The 19,774-nt window shown below is 36.8% G+C and overlaps 1 protein-coding gene across 2 annotated transcripts; it reads left to right on the top strand.

Annotated features, from left to right (window-relative positions):
* Positions 1 to 1,642: 1,642 nt before the first annotated feature.
* LOC104218977 (uncharacterized) lies at positions 1,643 to 18,543 on the top strand. Of its 2 annotated transcripts, none has more exons than XM_009769608.2 (14): positions 1,643 to 2,148; positions 3,369 to 3,478; positions 4,531 to 4,593; positions 4,741 to 4,901; positions 5,109 to 5,213; positions 5,315 to 5,439; positions 5,520 to 6,096; positions 7,755 to 7,820; positions 8,148 to 8,224; positions 13,752 to 14,033; positions 15,632 to 15,965; positions 16,044 to 16,196; positions 17,442 to 17,978; positions 18,078 to 18,543. In XM_009769608.2, exons 2-14 carry the CDS (start codon positions 3,466 to 3,468, stop codon positions 18,264 to 18,266), a joined length of 2,682 nt encoding a protein of 893 aa, XP_009767910.1. In that variant the 5' UTR covers positions 1,643 to 2,148; positions 3,369 to 3,465; the 3' UTR covers positions 18,267 to 18,543. The 2 variants fall into 2 exon arrangements, with proteins under 2 accessions (XP_009767910.1, XP_009767909.1); XM_009769607.2 differs by having other exon boundaries at positions 4,709 to 4,901.
* The last annotated feature ends 1,231 nt before the right edge of the window (positions 18,544 to 19,774 follow it).

Genomic DNA, 19,774 nt, shown 5'->3' with positions numbered 1-19,774 from the left:
TTTAGATTGAAATCTTATGAAAAGTAATGAAGATTGAAAGAAAATAGGTTAGAATCACTCACTCGAGCCCTCGGGGCTCCAAACCAAACATGCACACAAATCCAAAAACATTATACGAACTTGCTCGCGCGATCAAATCTCGAAAATAACACCTAGAACTACGAATTGAACACAAAATCAAATGAAATTTTCAAGAAAACTTTTAAACTTCTAGTTTAATAATCGGACGTCCGAATCGTGCCAAAACAACTCCGTTTCTCACTAAATTTGACAGACACGTCATAAATATAGTAACAGACCTATACTGGGTTCCAGAACCAAAGTACGGACCTGATATCCATAAAATCAAATATTGGTCAAACCTTTAGATTCATTAAGCTTTTAAACTTTCAAATTTCGATTTCGGACATACGCCCAAGTTCCAAATCACGATATGGACCCATCGGGACCACCAAAATACGGGTCTAGATCCGTTTGCTCAAAACGTTGACCGAAGTCAACTCAAATGGATTTTATGACAATTTTTTTTTATATTTTATCAGTTTTTAACACAAAAGCTTTCCGAAAAAATATCCGGACTATGCACGCAAATCGAGGAGGGCTAAAATGAGGCATTTGAGGTTTCGAAACACAAAATTAGATTCTAAAACATAAGATGACATATCGGGTCATCACAGATCAAGAGAAAAATAAGGGACTAGTTAATAAAATAAAGAAGTTTTTACAAGATGAAAATAGATTTGGGACCAGTCCTCCTTCCGTGATACTAACATGAAGTTTGTTTTGAAGGAATAAATTTGATGATACCTAGCGATTGTAAAGTTGAGTAGGGAACCAAAACTTGCCAGATTCAAAATCAAAATACCAAGACATGACTAAATCAACAGGTGGAGTATGTTTTTTGTTGATACTACTGCTAGAGTTAGATCTAACTAATGAAATTGGACAAAATTGAGAGAGTTATGTCATAAAACCTCATAATTTTGGAAAGATACAATTTAGTTTGTAAAAAAAAGAAGAAGGAAAGATACAATTTATAATACATTAAACAAATGAGGGTTGTGAATTCCAAAAATCACAACCTAAGATGTAATTTATAAAACAATTGGGGGTTATGAACTTGAAAAGTCACAATCTTCGATGAAGAGGGGTGAGATACAATTTTGTTTGTAAAAAAAGAAGGAACGATACAATTTATAACACATTAAACAAATGGGGGTTATGGATTTCAAAAGTCACAACCTAATTTATAATACATTAAATAATTGGGGATTATGGACTTGAAAAGTCACAACCTAAAAGTGCGAGATATGGATAAATAGTTTGGAAAAAGGAAAAAAAAAGATAAATAAGATTCCACATAGATATGCCACCTCATTTTTTAAATTTCTTACTTTATATATAAATAGATAAATATAAATATAGATATATAAATATAGATTAATAAGTAATTTCTATATGTAATACTCACATAATTAGTATGTGAACCAAATATCTCTTATTAAAAAAGTATTGAGAATCCGACAAGTAAGTTGGCGCGTAACAGTAATGTGATCAAAAGACAGAAAGTACAAGAAGATGTAAAGATCTATAAAAGAAGATGTAAGAAGATCTAACGGGCGGGCGGGCGGGCGGGCGGGGGATTATGCGAAAATTCGTTAAGTAAAATTCGGGAGAAAAATATACTTTTTCATTTTCGCTTATTCCACGAAAATTATTTACTTTTAGGCATATGCTTTAACGATAACATTCTGATTCGGCATACCCATTCCCCCGTACAGCCAGCACTTTGCACGCCAATCGCAGCCACAAACCGCCGAGATATTTTAGAAACGGAGACGCCGTTTTCCGGGCGGTTAATTACAGCGTGATTAGGGTTAGTGGACAATGGAGTCTTTACAACGGAGAGTAGAATCATGGATCAGAGGCCAAAAATCAAAGATCCTAAAAATCACGTGGCCACAGCAGTGGAAAATAGTTGTGCGGTGGCCTTGGGCGGATGCCAGAGAGCAGAGGAAACTGATTCAGGAAGAGTACGAGAGAAGGAAGAAGCAACTTCAGGAACTCTGTCTTGCTGTTAAGGCTGAATCTGTTGCTGATTTGCAGGATATCCTTTGTTGCATGGTGCTCTCTGAATGTGTATATAAGGTAATTTTTGATTTCCCTGCAAATGTGTTAGTGGAATGTTCAATGCAATGTTTAGTATTAACAGTGCACTGTTAATGATTGCATTCTATGCAGTGCCTGTGTTTGTAATTAGGTGGCTTAATAGAAATGCAGGGAAATAGTTTATGGTGCAAATTAAGACACATTTTCAATAAAGATATATGTTCGCACTCTTCTGCGGATAGGCATGAATACCTATAACACATTAGTACTGAAAGTTTTCAATGAACTTCCTCTTTACTTACCTTCTAATTGAGCTCTAATAGATTTGTAATCACATCATAACGTCTCATGTAAGAATTGGGACTATGAAGACAATAAAATGAATATTTCGAACTATGGCTTAGAGGACACAAACTTCTAGAGAAAAAGTGATGCAGATGCAGTTTGCGGCCCTAGCTAGTGCTTGCCTAACTTAATGAGGGTAATAAAGTGGGAGCAGTGTTCTCAAAGGCAAATGATATAAAAGCTCCAAGGATATGCAGGGCTTTAAGTGTGAAGTACAATTAAAGCGTGATTTCAGTTCAACACAGTCTGACCTCAATTGGGGTGCAACATGGCAGTGCACTAGTAAATGGTCCACGTCTTCTCCCGATCATCTGCACATGAAGCACCATTTTTTAGTTTTATAATTACTAATACATTCATAAATAATGTTTCTGTAGAGATTAACTTGTACTTTAGCATATGTATTTATTATTTAACATTGCTGTATTCAAGATAAAGCCTGTATACCTTAGTGCTTGCACAAAGTGTCACCTAAGAGAGTCTAAGTGTCTAACCTGTGCGGCACCTAATTTCAGGGCTTAGCACGCTTAGGTGGGTGATGTAATCAAGTTAAAGATGAATAAAAGCTTCACACTGATCATGAAGGGAAGCAAAGACATGTGGACATACACGCCTATAACACATCAGTTAAACAGTTACTGAAAGTATTCAAGGAGCTTTCTTACCTGCTATCTGAGCTCTGATAAATTTGTAATCACGTTCATGTAAGATTTGCAAAATTGAAGGCAACTCTAAGTTTAAAACGAATATATCTAACCGGGGGGGGGGGGGCTGTAGATGCAAGGGGCCGATGGCCTGGCTTAATGAGGGTAATGGGCAGGGGGTAGTGCTTTATTGTTTTTCAAATGGAAAATATTGAAGTAGTTATAGACTCATTGTTTTTGCTTACAAAATCTGACAACCTCTCATGACAGAGACCTGCAGCTGAAATGGTGCGGGCAGTGAATAAATTTAAGGCTGACTTTGGAGGAGAAGTTGTTTCCTTAGAGCGCGTTCAACCTTCTTCAGATCATGTTCCACATAGGTTCTTTTAGATCATTGTCATCATTTTGTTATTTTCATTCATTTATTTATTTATTTATTTATTTTATTTGGTTTGTTTCTGTTATGTTGGTGGTATTTTGAATTGGAATTGACTAGTTAGAGCCATTATTGAACACCTTGTATATAAAGTGGTTTGTTTATTTGTAAAATGTTGATTAAGTTCAAGAGTTGGGCATTCAATGGCTTCATTAGATGTGAGAACTGGTAGTGGATGTCATGCAAACAAATCTTTGTTGCAAAGGTTACTGGAGATGGTTTTCTGTCTTACTTGATAGTTGTGGCTGTTTCCTGAGAAGTAACAAGGAGAAATTTTGTGACAATAATGCCTGGAAGATGCTTGATGTGCATCTAAGTTGTAATGTCATTGCTTAAAGATATGGTGAAAACATGTTCATCCCTGAGTGCTCTAAGCAGGCATAATATTTTGCACTCTTTTTCTGTGATGGTAAAATCAGGACATAATGGATGTTTCAATCTTATTTCAGATTCCTTCTAGACAGATGAAATCGAATTTCAATTTATCTACGCGGCCCCAACTTTTTTCACTCCTTTTTGACATCCACACGTGCTTGCAATCTTTCCTTTCCACTTTGTGTGGCCATGCTACACCAATGGGTTGTTGAGTGGGTAAGGGAGGGGGAAGGGTGATGGTTCTTGGTGTGTGAGTCAATGTAGCTGGTAAACGAAAGAAGCTGCTTTCTTTTACCAGAATTTGATTTCTCAAAATTCAGTTCAAGTTCAATTACCATCTCTTTGCAGTTATTTTTGTTGCATCTTCTGAGCGTATGTTTCGTTTAATGCCTTATCCAAAAAAAGAAGAGGAAAAAAAAGAAAAAAAAGGTTTGGTTTGATGTGCAACTATTTACAGCCTCTCTGCCCTTCCAGGGTAGGGGTAAGATTGCGTAAATCTTACTTTCCCAGACCCCACTTGTGGGAAATCACTTGGTTTGTTGTTATTGTTATTAAAGCTACACTATTTCCCTTGCATCTTGGTGCTTTTATTTTCTTATTTCCATATTTTCTTTCTTATAGGTATCTTTTGGCGGAAGCAGGAGATACATTATTTGCTTCCTTTATTGGGACCAAGCAATATAAGTAAGTTTGCATGTCTCTTTCAGTTCTGATGGCGGGCGCCTGTGTTTTTTGTGAGATATGTTCTTTACACATCCATTTTCTTTTATGCCTTTTTTTTTTTTTTTTGGTTATGAAGGGATGTCATGGCTGATGTGAATATATTTCAAGGTGCCTTATTCCATGAGGATGCTGTTGAAGATATTCATGGACTTGAATCTATGGAGTCTGGTCAGGTGGACACTCAAAGGAGCAACATAGAGAATCACTCTAAACTTTTGGAATCTAAAACTAAGCCAACGAATCTGACTCCAAAACCTGCTGCACATAGGGTATTAGAACTCTCATTTGCATGTCATTATCGCGTGTTTACAAAACACACACACACATCATATATATATATATATATATATATATATATATTATATATATGTATGTAAAATGCATACATACGTTACATATATGTTTGTATGTATGGTGTCTTCTAGTTTTCAGTTTTCGTTTTTCGCTCCTTAAATTTTGGCAGCTATTGTCCTTAGGGTTTCATGGCACGTGCTAAAGGCATACCCGCTCTGGAGCTGTACAGGCTTGCCCAGAAAAAGAAATGCAAACTAGTATTATGTGGCCATTCACTTGGTGGAGCAGTAAGTTAGAGCTTGCTTTGGCAGTGACATTTGCTCTCGTGTCATTGTACGTGTCTCAATTTTTTTTTTTGGAGAAGTTGATTTAGGTGTTGTTTTTACAGGTAGCCGTCTTAGCAACTCTTGCGATTCTGAGAGTTTTTGCTGCTTCATCGAAAGAGAATGAAAAAGTTCAGGTGAAGTGTATCACTTTTTCCCAACCACCAGTCGGAAATGCTGCATTGAGAGAGTGAGTTTGAAATTAATCTTTCTTGTTATTTGTAAAAAAACAATATATTTTCTGACTTCTAACCTGATTTTTCTCTCCAGATATGTGAATGGAAAAGGTTGGCAGCATTATTTCAAAACCTACTGCATTCCAGAAGATTTGGTGCCACGCATCTTATCTCCTGCTTATTTTCATCATTATAATGCACGGTCTCTGCCAATACCTTCTGATGGTGGAGCTTCAGTATCCACGTCAAAATCTAGTGAATTATCGCTACTGAAGCAGAAAACTGAAAAAGCAAAAGATAATGAAGGAGAGCTGCTGGTGCTGGGTGTAGGTCCAGTGCAGAATTCCTTTTGGAGGCTTTCGAGGCTTGTGCCTTTAGAGGGTGTTAGAAAGCAGTTGTATAGATACAGAGGAAAGAAAGTTGAACCTCTTGAGACATCTACTACGGATTCTGTTTCAATGCCATCAGTCAATGATATAACTAATACTCCTCAGTCTCTTGAAATTCAAGAAGGTTCTGATGGCATTTCTCTCCGACCATTACCTACGGATGAAGACATTACTGGTGAAGATAAAATGGGTAAATCTGTAGCAGAAAGTAATACCAATAACGGGGACAAGAAGGGGTGGCGCCGCATGCCGTACTTACCCTCGTATGTACCATTTGGGCAGGTTGATATACCATCTATTTTGCTCTTTGGTGTTTTATTTTATACTGATTATTACATGCATGACTTATTATGCTTTTTCTGCGGTTTTTTTTGTTTACTTCTGATACATGACTTCTATTAACTTATTATTTCTTTTTGGTTTTCCTTTCCTCATTCTTCTCTTCCCTTCTCCTAATTTGTTACTCTGTTTGTTCTATTTTATATGGTATTCTTTCCGTTTTAGTCAATTCTAAAAAGAATGACGCTTTTCTATATTTGGAAACTCTTTACTTTGAACTTCCTTTTTTATCCATGATGATGACATGCTTACTTTTGGTAGCCAAAATTCTTCTTTCTTTCTTAAACTCCAAACCCAGTCAAATATAGTTTTGTAAAGAAAAATGGATTATTACATCTCGCATTAGTTCTCTGCTCGTGGAGGTTTTAAACTTGCTGTTTGTGCTGGTTGTGGTAATTTTAGTGTTGATTCTTTACTTTCTTTTCTCTCTTTTATCTTTTGGATTGGTTGAAATCTTCCATTTTCTAAGGTTAGGGAAATGTGGTAAGGTTGCATTCCATCTTGGAGTAGTGATACCATGCGTCTCCAATGATATATGCTAAATTTATTTGCATGAGGCGCTAAAAAGGTAGATGTTAAGATTTAATGATCTAAGCCCATAAAGGTGGATGTGCAGTCAGTGTTATTAAAAGTCTTTGGTTTGCCACTAATAGTGGTGAACAATGCAAAGTGAGGGCTTATTGCTCCATGGTTAAAGCACATTGCTTTAGGGAAGTGTGCGTTTCAAACAATGACGCACAAAGTGTTCCCAAAGAGAAGTGTTCGGTTCTTTGAATCTCAGTTTGTATAGTTGGATTAATATCGACGCTATTTTATTTTGGATGCTGAATTTAGTTAATTCAATTGCAATATGATTCTTATCATTCTAAACAGTATTTTTTTCATTTTTCATAAATGTGTGATTCACTTCAAAGAAGCGTGCGCTTCACTTCACGCTTTTCACTACAAGCCCACGGATCTTGTCGCTTTTTTGCTCATTTCGCTCTGGAAAACACAAACACTGTGTGCGGGGTCATACAAGATGGATATAACTAGAAATGATATGGAGGGTACTAGTAACAGTCGAGAATATACTAAGAGAAGGTGGTGCATGGTACGATTTGGCTATGATCTGTGTAGACCTCTAGTGCTCCAGTTTGTAGGTTTGTGACTTTATGGTGATTGAAGGTGCTAAAAGGGGATCAAAGAAATCTAAAATCACATATATTGTCTACTATCTCTTCGAACTAATGCTGAATTGACTAAGGTTAGTACACAGTAGAAGCAAATGATCCATGTAGGCGATACAACTAGTTAGGATTAAGCTCAGTTGTTGTTACATTTACATTAGGTTCGAGAAAGGATAAGTATGATATCTAGAATACTTCGTTCTAGTTTTAGAGAACAACAATCGACTCACCCATATTGTAATGAAATAGGCCCTAGAGATAGCAGAGTGTATGGAGGAATTCTTATTATTGACCCCCACTAGTTTGGAGTTGATATGTAGTTCTTTCTATCTCGCCATATCAGCATGGGCTGGTCTAATGCCAAGTTATTTTTTGACTTATTTACCTTATATATCTAACATTTGGTTTGTGCTAAATGTGTGATTTCAACAGCTTTTTCTCCTGGGGAATTCATCTGTGGAGTTTCTCTCTGGTGCAGAATACTCAAAATTGACATCGGTATGAGTTCTATTTACCTTTCTTTGAGTTTCAAATTTTTTATAGGTTCTTGGGGTTTAAAAAATTCAGGGGGATGTCATCTCCTCACATCCTCCTCTTCTTGAAAAGGCAGAAAGGTTTAAAGTCTCTCAAACCAGTGGAAAGATGAGTGAAGTCAAACATTAAAGGCAGTGTATTGTCTATTTTTCCTTATCCCTCCACAAGCATGAAGCGAAAAAACCCTCTGCTTAACGTTTTTGTCTTGGGGGTCATGCTGTAAGAAGATACATCTGATGGCTTTTAGTAGTTTCTCATTTTGGTTGCTTCTTATGGCAAAGGCATTTTCAGGTCAGATCTGTACTTGCTGAAGTAAGGGAAAGGTTTCAATCGCATTCGATGAAGTCATACAGATCCCGGTTTCAAAGGTAACATGTTATATCATTTGAATTTAAAAGTTGGCGTTATGTGGTCAACTTTTATGTGGTCACATTCTGTGGGTGAATTCGTCGTCCTTGTGGGCACTCGTAAAGTTCCTTTGCATGATTTAATTTCTTTATTAAATAGTTATCGTGATTTTTCTTGATCTGGAAAATTTTCTGCAATCAATTTATAGATTTTCTCAAGTTGTTGCTTCAAAATAATGGTTGCTAAGTTAATACTTCTTATTGCTTGAATTCCGTGGTATAAGTCTCCTTTGCATTTTATAAACACAAAAAATAGTATATTAAATTTATGTTTGGTAGGAATAATGTAGTGGCTATAGTAATATCTAAATAGTACAAGGGATTAGAATATACTTTGTTTCAGATGAATATACTAGTGGTATTCCAACACCTGCAATCATGGGGTAGTTTCTCTCTCTTGGGAAACGAAAAAACCACCCAACTTCTTTGTTCAATTCTTTCCCTCCGGCAAATCCATCTGAATATTTCCTTCTAATCTCCGGCGTATTTCTTTAAATTTCTTCTCTTCTTCTTCCTGATCATACCCATAGAATTCAGCTTTCTGGTTTTTTTATCTTCCTTCCGTTTACTCGATTCCGAACAGCTTATAGCATTTTCTTGCTCACTTCTCTGTCTAACTTCTTGTGTCTTATTTATCTAACATTCTTCACCGAGTAACTTAAGCCTAGTATACGGCGACGAGAAAGGTGAAGGTGGTAGTAAATTAGGCATCATGGCAGATCTTGTTTCTTCTATGCTGAAAACAAATCTTTTGAAGCGGTGGAGTTGAGCGAAAGCTGGTATGAAGTGGTTGAAAGACGTAAAAATTTCATTAGTAGATTAACTTTCGACAGAAAGAACTTGTTAGCCCTCTGCTATGTTATGGAGCAAGCCACAGTCAAGAATGAAAAGAAGTGTAGAAGTTGGAAGAATCATAGTCAGTTGTATTCATACTTTTTCTATAAAAATTTCAACAGTTTTGGAAGATATATAAGAGTGGTGGCAACGAAAGGAAGTAGCAAGGTGGCCATAATCATCCCAGAAAACAGTAATGATGAAGGATGGTGCGATTATGCAAAGAAAATCAGATTGTTCATTCAGGCATGGGCAAAGCAGGGTATTCAACAACAGCAGCAAAGGAGCGTCAATGTTAGGAGCTATATGCAGACAGCAGAGAAAGAAAAATGGCCAAAAGATGTTATCAAGATTATAATGGATGGTTCATTGAATCAGAACCAATTCAGAATTGATGCAAACTCAATTCGTAGCAGAGTAGAATATCATAGAAAATGCGTACGGGGTTATTTTAAACAGGATGGAATGAAATTTTATTCTTGTCAGGAAATCCAGGAATGGGCCAATAAAACTTGGAAAGTTCCAGCTGTGTTCTGACCAAGGAATTGGATGGTGAATATGTGCTATTTGAGTTCCCATCTCGGAGTGAAGCAGAGAGAGTCAAATGGGGAAATGGCTGTTTGATGGAAAGGAGTTGAGGTTGGAGAGGTGGTCCTGTGTTTCTACCTGGCATAGGACGAATTGCAAACCCAAACATGTTTGGATCAAGCTTATGGCTTTTCCATCACATTTGTGGTTAATATCTTTAAAGCAATTGGTGACAGATTTGGAGGTTTCCAGGGTATAAATGAAGATACCAGATATAGAAAACATCTGATATGGGCTCGAATCTGCGTTAGAATTCCAAATGATATACCTCCAACAAGTTTGGAGTTCTTTGTGGACGATTTGCTTTTCACAATCCCTGTCTGGGTGGAATCTTCACCGGGGGTTGACGAAGCTGACCGGAATTTGGTAAAGAGTTGCCGGAAAATTCCCCAGAAGTCAAACAGTCCCGGATCTGAGCAATTAATGACGTCGTGCTTTCCCAGTGAAGGGAGCACATCACATCGGGTCGGGTTACGCATGACTTTCACATGCTAGACAAAGGAGAGAAAGGAGTTATGCATAATATAAATGTCAATCTTATTCAAAGCCACGTGGCGGGGAAAGGGAAAGAAGTGGGTGCTGGTCCATCACTGATAGGGGAGCCTAATATAGGGAACCCTAATAATTATTATGTTGGGCCAAGTCACTTTAAAAGAGCAGAAAAAAGAATAGGCCCAAATTAGAAAAGAGTTGTTAATTCGAATGGGCCAATAAAAAGAGAAAATAAGAGGAAAACTATTTACAGGCCCAAATGGGTCGATCCATGTATTAATATTCAGAATTCCTTCAGCCTATTGGATTCGGAAAGCCTTTCTGATCTCGATCCTCTTAGAGTTGAGGTGGAATCAAATCAGACGAAAGAAAACACTTCGTTAAGACCAATGAGAAATTTGAACAAAGACCATGAAGAAGAAACTGGTGTTTTGAGCAATTTGAAGATTGTTTGCGATAGGGAAGAAGACACTTGATTGACTCGGAGCATGTAGAAGAGTCAAACATGGGAAATGACGAAAGCGAAGATTGGACGCTGGTTCTTTTTTCAAAAAGTGAAAATGAGATTGCGTCTCCTATCCCTGTGGAGACGATTGCGATTGTCGAAGCCCTGGACTTTGAAGTTACCATGGTATGAGAATAGGACAGTCGATATGCAAGAGCGATTGAATCAGATGGAGGTATCAAACTGGCTGAAGAGGCATATGATGAACATTAGCAAGCAATTGGGGATAAAATGTGTTGAAGAGGAGCATAAGTTGTTTGATTTGTTGTCACACATTGAGAATAGAAGACCAAAGAAACTTTCTCCCCCGTCTGCTAATAGTACTACACCTAGTAAGAGGGGCGAAAGGGAATTAAAAGCTCTGGTAGCTTTCAGGGTTGGATTTAAAAGGGAATCCAGTAATGGAGGAAGAAACAAGGGTAAGAGGGTTTCAACAGACACTCAATGAAGTTAAAAATCATATGTTGGAATGTAAGATGTTTAAATCACAACAAGAAAAGGAGATGGTGAAACTTTTACTATGAAAGTGGAATGCCGACATAGTATGCTTAACAGAGACAAAATTGAAAGGGGTGGATCCCTCTTGTATTTAGCAGGTTGGGGGTCAAGATGGTCAGACTGGATTGAGATTGAAGCACAAGGAAGCAGTGGAGGAATCCTGATATTCTGGGATAAGAGAAGATGACAATGCATAGATAAATTAATAGGGCAATACTCTAGTACTATTATGCTGGAAGAGGGAAAGTCGGGTCTACAATATGCTTTCACAGTAGTGTATGGACCATGTAACAGAAAAGAGAGGAAAAGGTTATGGAAAGAACGGGCAGCTGTAGGTGGAATTATAGAGCAACCATGGGCTATCGGGGGTGGCTTTAATGTTATCAGATTTGAAGAAGAAAAAACAGGTAGAGCCAGGAATACAAGAGCAATGAGAGATTTCTCAAAATTCATTGTTGACTTATCTTTGATAGATCCTCCTTTACATGGTGGCTCTTACACTTGGTTCAGAGGTTTTATTGAGCAGACTGCATCTAGGATAGATAGATTTCTATTATCACAGGGATGGGATGAACACTTCAGGGCTATCAAGCAAAGAGTCCTACCTAGAACTACATCTGATCACTGCCCCATTTTACTGGAATGTGAAAATTGGGATAAAGGAAAATGATACTTTAAGTTTGAGAATATGTGGTTTGAACACAAGGATTTCTCTGATTTAATAGATTCTTGGTGGAAGTCATATGATGTTCAAGGAGATCCTGATGTCATTCTTGCAAAAAAACTGAGCTTGTTGAAGGCAGATATTAAAAAATGGAATAAAGAAGTATTTGGTTGTATGGAAACAAAGAAGAATAAGGTTTTAGAAAGGTTGGAACAAATAGATCATGGGTTAAGAGAAAATCAAAATCAGGAGCAATTAGAAAATGAAAGAAATGCTGCATTAATGGGAGCTTGAAGAAGTAGCAAAATGTGAGGAAATAAGCTGGAGGCAGAAGTCTAGATGCTTACGGATTGAGCATTGTGACAGAAACACAAAATTTTTCCATAAGCAAGCAAATGCTCACAAGAGGTTCAATTCTATAGACAAGTTAATGATTGAAGGAGAATTTGTGGAAGATAATAAGATCATAAAGGAGCACATCCAGGAATTTTATGAAAATCTATTTACTGAGAAAGAAACTTGGAGACTTAGTTGGGAAGATGAAGATTTAAAGAAGCTGTCAGAGGAAGATAGGGAGTGGCTGGAGAGGCCTTTTACTATAGAAGAAGTTGAATCAGTACAAAGCCCCAGGTCCAGATGGTTTTAATCTGTATTTTTTTCAAAAATGCTGGAGAACCATAAAAGAGGATGTTTGGAATGCTGTGACTGACTTCCATCAAAAAGGTACTTTCATTAGTAGTTTGAACTCTGCTTTTATAGCCTTGATACCAAAGAGGAAAGGAGGAGTAGAAGTGAAGGATTTGAGGCCTATTAGTTTATTAGGCAGTGTTTATAAGATTTTTTGCTAAGTTGTTGGCTGAAAGGTTGAAGATGGTCATTGACAAATTGATATCTCACAATCAGAATGCCTTTATAAAAGGTAGACAAATAGTAGATGCTGCCCTGATTGCAAATGAGATGCAAATGAGAGCATGGAACACTTTATGAAAATAAAGACAAGAGTGTAGCCTGTAAACTTGACCTTGAGAAGGCATATGATCATGTTAACTGGTCATGCCTGATCAACGTCATGAAGGTGATGAACTTTGGGGTAAATGGCTTGAACGGATCAGATTCTGTATTCCACAGTCAGATTCTAAGTTCTCATTAATGGAAGCCCTCATGGCTACTTCAAATTCCAAAGAGGACTAAGACAAGGTGACCCCCTATCACCTTATTTATTTGTTTTGGTAGTGGAGATGCTGAGTAATATGCTGAAGAAGTCTGAACTGCTGGGTTGGATCAAAGGACTTAATGTTGGAAGAAGGAATGGTGCAAATGTATGCTATCTCACATACTATATGCTGATGACACTTTGCTATTTTGTGAGGCAGAAAAGGAACATTTTCTATATCTCAGAGGAATCTTATTGGCTTTTGAAGCAGTCTCTGGGCTGAAAGTCAATCTGGGGAAGAGCGGTATTCTCCTTTTAATGATTTCAGATAACATAAACTAGGAAAAGTTATGCAATATTAGATAATGAGTTTATTGCAAGGATATCTTTGAATATCAAGAAAGTCTAATCAATTGGAGTGGAAAATGCCACTTTTATATCTTTTCCAACTGTCTTTCTTAGTTGAGGGCGCTGATGAAACAAAAATGTTTTAATACCATATGTGCAAACTTTGTGGTAGATATACTCTTCTTGTTAAACTCTATGTTTTTAAGATGTTGAAGTAACTTTCTTCGGATACCCGTTCGTCCCTTCTTTTCCAAAACCTTATAGAAATATGTTGTGGTTGGATGTATCTTTTTTTTTCTTTGTTGTTCTATATTTTTGTATTTATATCTATTTATTTATTTTTCTTTCTAATTAACTTAGTGCAATATGATTTTTGATGGTTACCCCATTTAATTTTTATTTACAGAATCTATGAACTTTGCATGAGCGATGACACAATACCTTTCTTGGGGATTGAACAAATGCAGCAATTCCCACAGTTACAGAAATGGTTAGGCATTTCCGTTGGTGGGACTGTTGATCTAGGGCACATTGTGGAGTCCCCTGTCATCCGTACTGCCACTTCACTTGTTCCACTCGGATGGAGTGGTATTCCTTGTGGGAAGAATACAGATCCTTTGAAAGTTGACATATCTGGTTTTGGGTTACATCTGTGTACACTTGTTGAAGCTCGAGTAAATGGGCGCTGGTATTCCCTTTATCCCCCTATAAATCCATGATTACCGTCATTTTTGTAAAACTTATTTTGTCCATTTTATTATACTGATTTCCTTCTATAGCTTTTATCTGATTGTTGATTTTTGTAGAATTAACTTTTTATTTTGTGAAGTAGCTTTTTACCTTTCAATGGATCTTGACACTTGAAGCTGAATCCTCTTGGATTAACATATGTTTTTCCATTTATGCTTGTGTTCTGGAGCTCTGTGCAAATGTTTTAAGTGGCTTGTTTTCCCAGCCTTTTGGATCAATTCTCCATATGGAGCGATTTATGTGTCTTCTATGAAAAGTTTTTGAGTAGAAACAATGTTTAAAGGCAGAGGTGCAGGGCGGGGTATACATAGGCTGGCAGGACGCTTGCTCTAAGCCATGGGATGTATGTCCTATGATTTTTGTATTATTAAGAATTAAGATAGACATAAATGAGAATATATTCAACTATGAAACATTACAGAATACACATTAAAATTGTGTAAAATTTAAAAGCATTAAAAATTTAAGTTGACTCTCTAGGCAAATAATATATGTATGCAATGATCTTCGAAGTATCAAATTCTTAATTGTAGAACAACCTAGTATTATATAGTTATTATGAAATATTTAAAAGAAAATGTTCTGTGGCGTATAGGGGCATAAAGTGTTACATGTGGTCAGCCCTAGCAGTAAAGCATGCATTGGGCAGGCATTACACCTATTGAGGCATTAGTTGCATGAGGCTTAAGCCCTATGATCGGTTTGGGGCGTTTGTAGGATTCCTTGCCCAGGCATAAGTCCTGTGGCAAGTTTCAACTTTTATTTTTAAAGCATTGTTTAAAGGTGAAAATCCAACGTTGTATAGTTTCTTGTCCAAGATTCCTACATGAAAAGGATACTTGTAGTATCTTCATGATGAGTTTTATTCTAGAGAATTTGATTTTTGTAGGTTAGTTTTCTTTTGGGAAACTGAAAAATGCATCAGTTTAATACAATAACATAGGTCATCATGGGTTCTATCAGAGAGGGCATTCATGTGTAATGTCATATCTTGTTATGTGTAAGAGCTGGGTAGAAGTTTCCTTTGCCAAGAGTCAAAATATGTCTTTACTTCTTGAATATGAAATGTAGTAGGACATTTTTTCTTTGTCATTCCTGCCCCGTAATTGTTATTAAAACTTGTTCTCTGCAATCGGACTTTATGCCGAAGTGTTTATCATGTTTCTGCTCCTTCAGTTGATTGAATGATTGTTGGAAATGTGACTTTATCCATTGATCAGCTTGGTAGACCGTTGGCTCCTACAAGGTCAGTCTTGATTGCCAATAAAAAGGATCCAAAGTAAATGGAGGTTCCAATAAGTAGTTATTTATATTCTTTAGGAGTTCTCTGTTTGATCCTGCTCCTGAATCAGTCAGTTTCTTCTGGCCTTCCCCAACGATGTGTTTAATGGATATTATAAGTTGTGATTACCAGAGAAGTTAGTAAGTTATATTGGTAATAAGAATTGCTTACCTGATGAATGCCTTTAACATTGAGAAGATACATTATATGTGTGTTTCAGTGAGATTATATTTATATTTAAACTTTAAATTTAGGTGTTCAACCTCCGTGGAGTTTTTTCCTTCACCCCCAGCTCACTCACCAGATCATGGAGAACAACCAGAGGTTCAAAATATGCGAGTACTAGTTGGAGCTCCATTGAGACGACCCCCTAAGCACCACATGGTGGAGGATATACCTATGTTTTCTTCGATTGATTCATCCTACGTTGATACGAAATTGAAGCAAAACGTGTCCAAGGTAGAAGAGGGGAATTTCATACTCCCAGATGGTTTAGATGATTTCGTCATATACTGTACAACTGATTTTTCTACCGTCTGGAAAGAGGTTAATCTGAGAACCCGTAGGGTTAGGTTAATTGGTCTTGAGGTATGGTTGGTTTTAAATTAGACTTGAGACAGATGAAGTTTTAGATATCTCTGTAGTTAATACTTGTGAATTATGTAGGGATCCGGTAAAACCTCTCTTTTAAAGGCAATTCTGGATCGAGGCCGAAGTGTTTGCACTGAGAGTACTGAAAATCTACATGCAGACAATGATGTTCAAGAGGGAATTGCCTGTGGCTTGTGCTATTCTGATTCAGCTGGAGTTAATCTGCAGGTTCCTTTAACTCGTCTGCTCCATCTCTCTTTTCTGGGTGGTGCTTTAAATATGGAAGACTCATATACCTTCCTAATGTTGTGTTGCTAATTGTTTTTTTTAAGATCCCGTCATCAGCTTTTTACCCGATTGGGATGTGACTCACTTCCTCCGTCCCAAAAAAGGTGACCCATTTCCTTAAGTGGCAAGTTTTTCTCTCTCCAAAAATCCAAAAGCAATTACAACTATTTTTTTTTTTTTTGAATTTGATGGGACATCTTTCAAAATTACTTCACTATCTTTACATTTCTAAATGTATTTTTAAACTTTTCTCTACCGAACTTACTGAATAAATTTATTCTACCATTTTACTCTTGATCAGTGTGCATGTTAAAGTAGGTTACATATCTGAGGAAGTAATTTTGCTGTCAATTCTTCGGAACTGTGAACTCTGTCTAGAGGAACAGATTCGTGCACAAAAGTTAACCCTGATCAATGAAATATCTGGACAAACTGTTTAGAAAAATATAGTGAACCTTTGGCCCCAATAGCTTTATTGTAGTGGTAAGAGCGCAACTCTTACACGCACATCACAGGTTCGAAGGCTGGCCCAGACAAAAGCCTAGTATTTAAGTGGAAAAGGATAGAGGGGCGGCACATTATTTACCTAGTTTCGAACGGTGCGCAAGCCGACCTTCAGGGATTTCTTGGTTACCGAAAAACAAAACAACAGTAATAATAAACCTTTGAGAAAAGAGAGGAAAATCTTAGTCCTTGTTAAAAAAGTATGGAAAATCTTAGTTTATGAGAAGTGTTAGTGTAACTTTGAGTTGAGTTCTTTTTTAGGAGAAACATGTCTCTCTCAATCTATTTATGTATGCTCAACGTTCCTGTCATATGAAACTTCGATTTTGCATTTTTTTCCCTCGCTTGCAAGTTATATCTTGGATGCCATTTTACTGGATAAACATACATGGTGAAACAGAAGACAACATACATCTTCCCATATTCAAAGCAAGCATCTTATTGCAGCAAGGTTTTGGAGAAGGGAGAAGAGAGCAATCTTTCTTTAGATATTTTGGCTGAATTTTCTTAGAAACAGTCTTAAATGGAAGTTCGTTAAGAACTGCTTAAAATTGTCACTTCTCACTTTGTGTTTCTCCATGGATGGTCATGTACTCATTTGGTCGCTTTATTTATCATTGCTTGGATTTATTTGGTTTTTCTTAAATGCTCAAAATTTTGACCCTCTATTTTGTTTTATAGAATCTGAACATGGAGGCAACACATTTTAGGGATGAACTGTGGAAAGGAATTCGCGATCTCAGTAAGAAAACCGATTTGGTTATACTTGTGCATAATCTATCTCATAGAATTCCTCGCTACAACGACTCAAATGCTTCACAACCACAACCTGCCATATCCCTTCTCCTAAATGAGGCAAAATCTCTTGGAATACCTTGGGTACTTGCCATAACAAACAAGTTTTCTGTCAGTGCACACCAGCAAAAGGCAGCTATTAATGCTGCTCTGAAGGCATATCAAGCATCTCCTAGCACAACTGAGGTTATCAACTCATGTCCTTATGTTATGCCCAGTGCCGCTGGTGCTCCTCAATCTTGGTATACAGAAGGGAAAGATCGCGAGGGAATGAATGGTGCCCAAAAGTTAATTTTTGCTCCACTTGAACTTGTCCGGAGGCCTTTCCAGAAGAAAGCATCTATTCTCCCCGTTGATGGTGTATCTGCTTTGTGTGAGCTTATCCATCGCGTACTTAGGAGCCATGAAGAAGCTGCTTTGCAGGTAAGGAATTGAAGTGAAAAGTAGACTTTCTTAAACCCCCCCCCCCCACACCCCACCCCCTTGTTCATGACACAAATGTGGTGGTTTTGTTGTCTCTAGGAGTTTGCCAGAGATAGGCTTTTTGTGGAATTGGCTCGAGAGAGAGCAGTTGCTGCAGGTGCAATTCAAGATTCTCAGGCAAAGGCTAATTCTCTGAATGCTGCCGCTGTTGGTGCCTCACTTGGTGCTGGTTTGGGCCTTGTATTGGCTGTTGTCATGGGTGCAGCGTCTGCTTTGAGGAAGCCATAAATTCTTTACCTTAGTCGGTGTTGTATATACAGGCATTTTTTCAATTTTATGACTGTACAAAATATATATATCACACGTTGGTTTAAGTAGATTCTTTGTGTATATTTCTTGGGCCTCTCTATGGTTGTCTGTCAGCAGAGAATGAAGATTTAAATTTGGATTAGTGAGACGATATCCTTGTAATTTTGTGGGACTCTGGTTTGCTAGAACTCCGATAGCCAGTTATGTACTTATTTGATTGTCCATCAGCGTAAGAAGCCAGATGCATTAGCCTCGATATTCAAAATCTTCACTGGTAATTGTAAGCAACAAGTGAACAACATCGGATCCGTCCACAACCAACCTGGTCCAACACAGTAAGGGGTCGTTTGGTGGTAGGATGTATTAGGAAAAATAATATATGTATTAGGTTTGGTATTATTAGTTCATTGTTTGCTAGTGTTTTTCAACCTATGTATAACTAATAAGCAAATTACTAGTTATGTCAGCTGATACGTTAGTACAAAAATTAGTCAATTCATAAAATATTATCAATATTAGCCAATTAGTTATTTGTAGCCAAAAAAATGTTAAATTTTTACTTTCTTTTGAGTGGGTATTGTTGGAATAGATTGGATACATCTTAAGAAGTTTAAATCTCAGTTTTGGGATGATTTGGTAGAGTTTTGTGGTGGTTTGAATTAAAAATTTGAAGTAGAAGATGAACATGGAAAAAGATGATATGTGTATCACATTGTGTATAATTTATATATCACATATGTATTGCATTTGTATCACATGTATATCCATGTATACTTGTGTGTGAGATATATGCGTGGTATATGTTTGATGCATGTGTTACAGAAGAACTTTTTGAAATCGATTATAACTTCGAATTTTGATACCAAATTAGTCCAAATCACCTCCAATCTTCCTCAAATTTTGTATATTGACTCATCTATGAGTTTTCAATGAATATTCAACTATGCCCATTGAAAAATGTCCCTTTTTTGCTTAGATTTTTGGAATCTTATATTTTTTTTATTTTATATATTTCATCACCTTGTTTGCTACCTCATCCATGAATTTTTCTTTCCGTTTTGCATCTAATGTTGTTGATCATGCTTAAAAATATGGAAGGAGATCTTTGCGTATGATTCTTAGAGAGAAAGAATTCTTATTTCTTTGGGTTTTTAATTTTTGTATGTGCTTGACTAGTTTTGGTAAGTGTATGGTTAATGGCTAGAGGTTGATAAGTTAGGACTTATTTGCGACATTTCCGTAAGATTCCCTAACTAATGCATGTATTAGTTATATTCCATATTCAATACTATTCTTATACACAACAAACTATGGCATTAGTAATGCCATAGTTTTTGATAGAGCATGTTTAAAAATAGAATTTCCCTTTCAAAACGTTTTCCAAACCATCGGAGTGTATTTTGTAAATAAATAATTTTTAAAACAATTATGCAATGTATGTTATTTTTTAATACACCAAGCCAAAAAATCGATAAGAAATAATCACA

Source organism: Nicotiana sylvestris, chromosome 9, assembly GCF_000393655.2.
Source record: "Nicotiana sylvestris chromosome 9, ASM39365v2, whole genome shotgun sequence".
In the NCBI taxonomy this organism is placed as follows: domain Eukaryota; kingdom Viridiplantae; phylum Streptophyta; class Magnoliopsida; order Solanales; family Solanaceae; genus Nicotiana; species Nicotiana sylvestris.
Note: the sequence above shows the minus strand (reverse complement) of the source record. Positions and strands in the feature narration are given on the sequence as shown.

What these genes read in the sequence shown, in the direction of transcription:
- LOC104218977 (XM_009769607.2), top strand. Translation starts at nt 1,888, where the DNA reads ATGGAGTCTTTACAACGGAGAGTAGAATCATGGATCAGAGGCCAAAAA. An exon ending in GCCATTCACTTGGTGGAGCA is followed by an intron (nt 5,214 to 5,314) that starts GTAAGTTAGAGC and finishes TTGTTTTTACAG; the next exon opens with GTAGCCGTCTTAGCAACTCT. An exon ending in TTAGGTTAATTGGTCTTGAG is followed by an intron (nt 15,966 to 16,043) that starts GTATGGTTGGTT and finishes TGAATTATGTAG; the next exon opens with GGATCCGGTAAAACCTCTCT.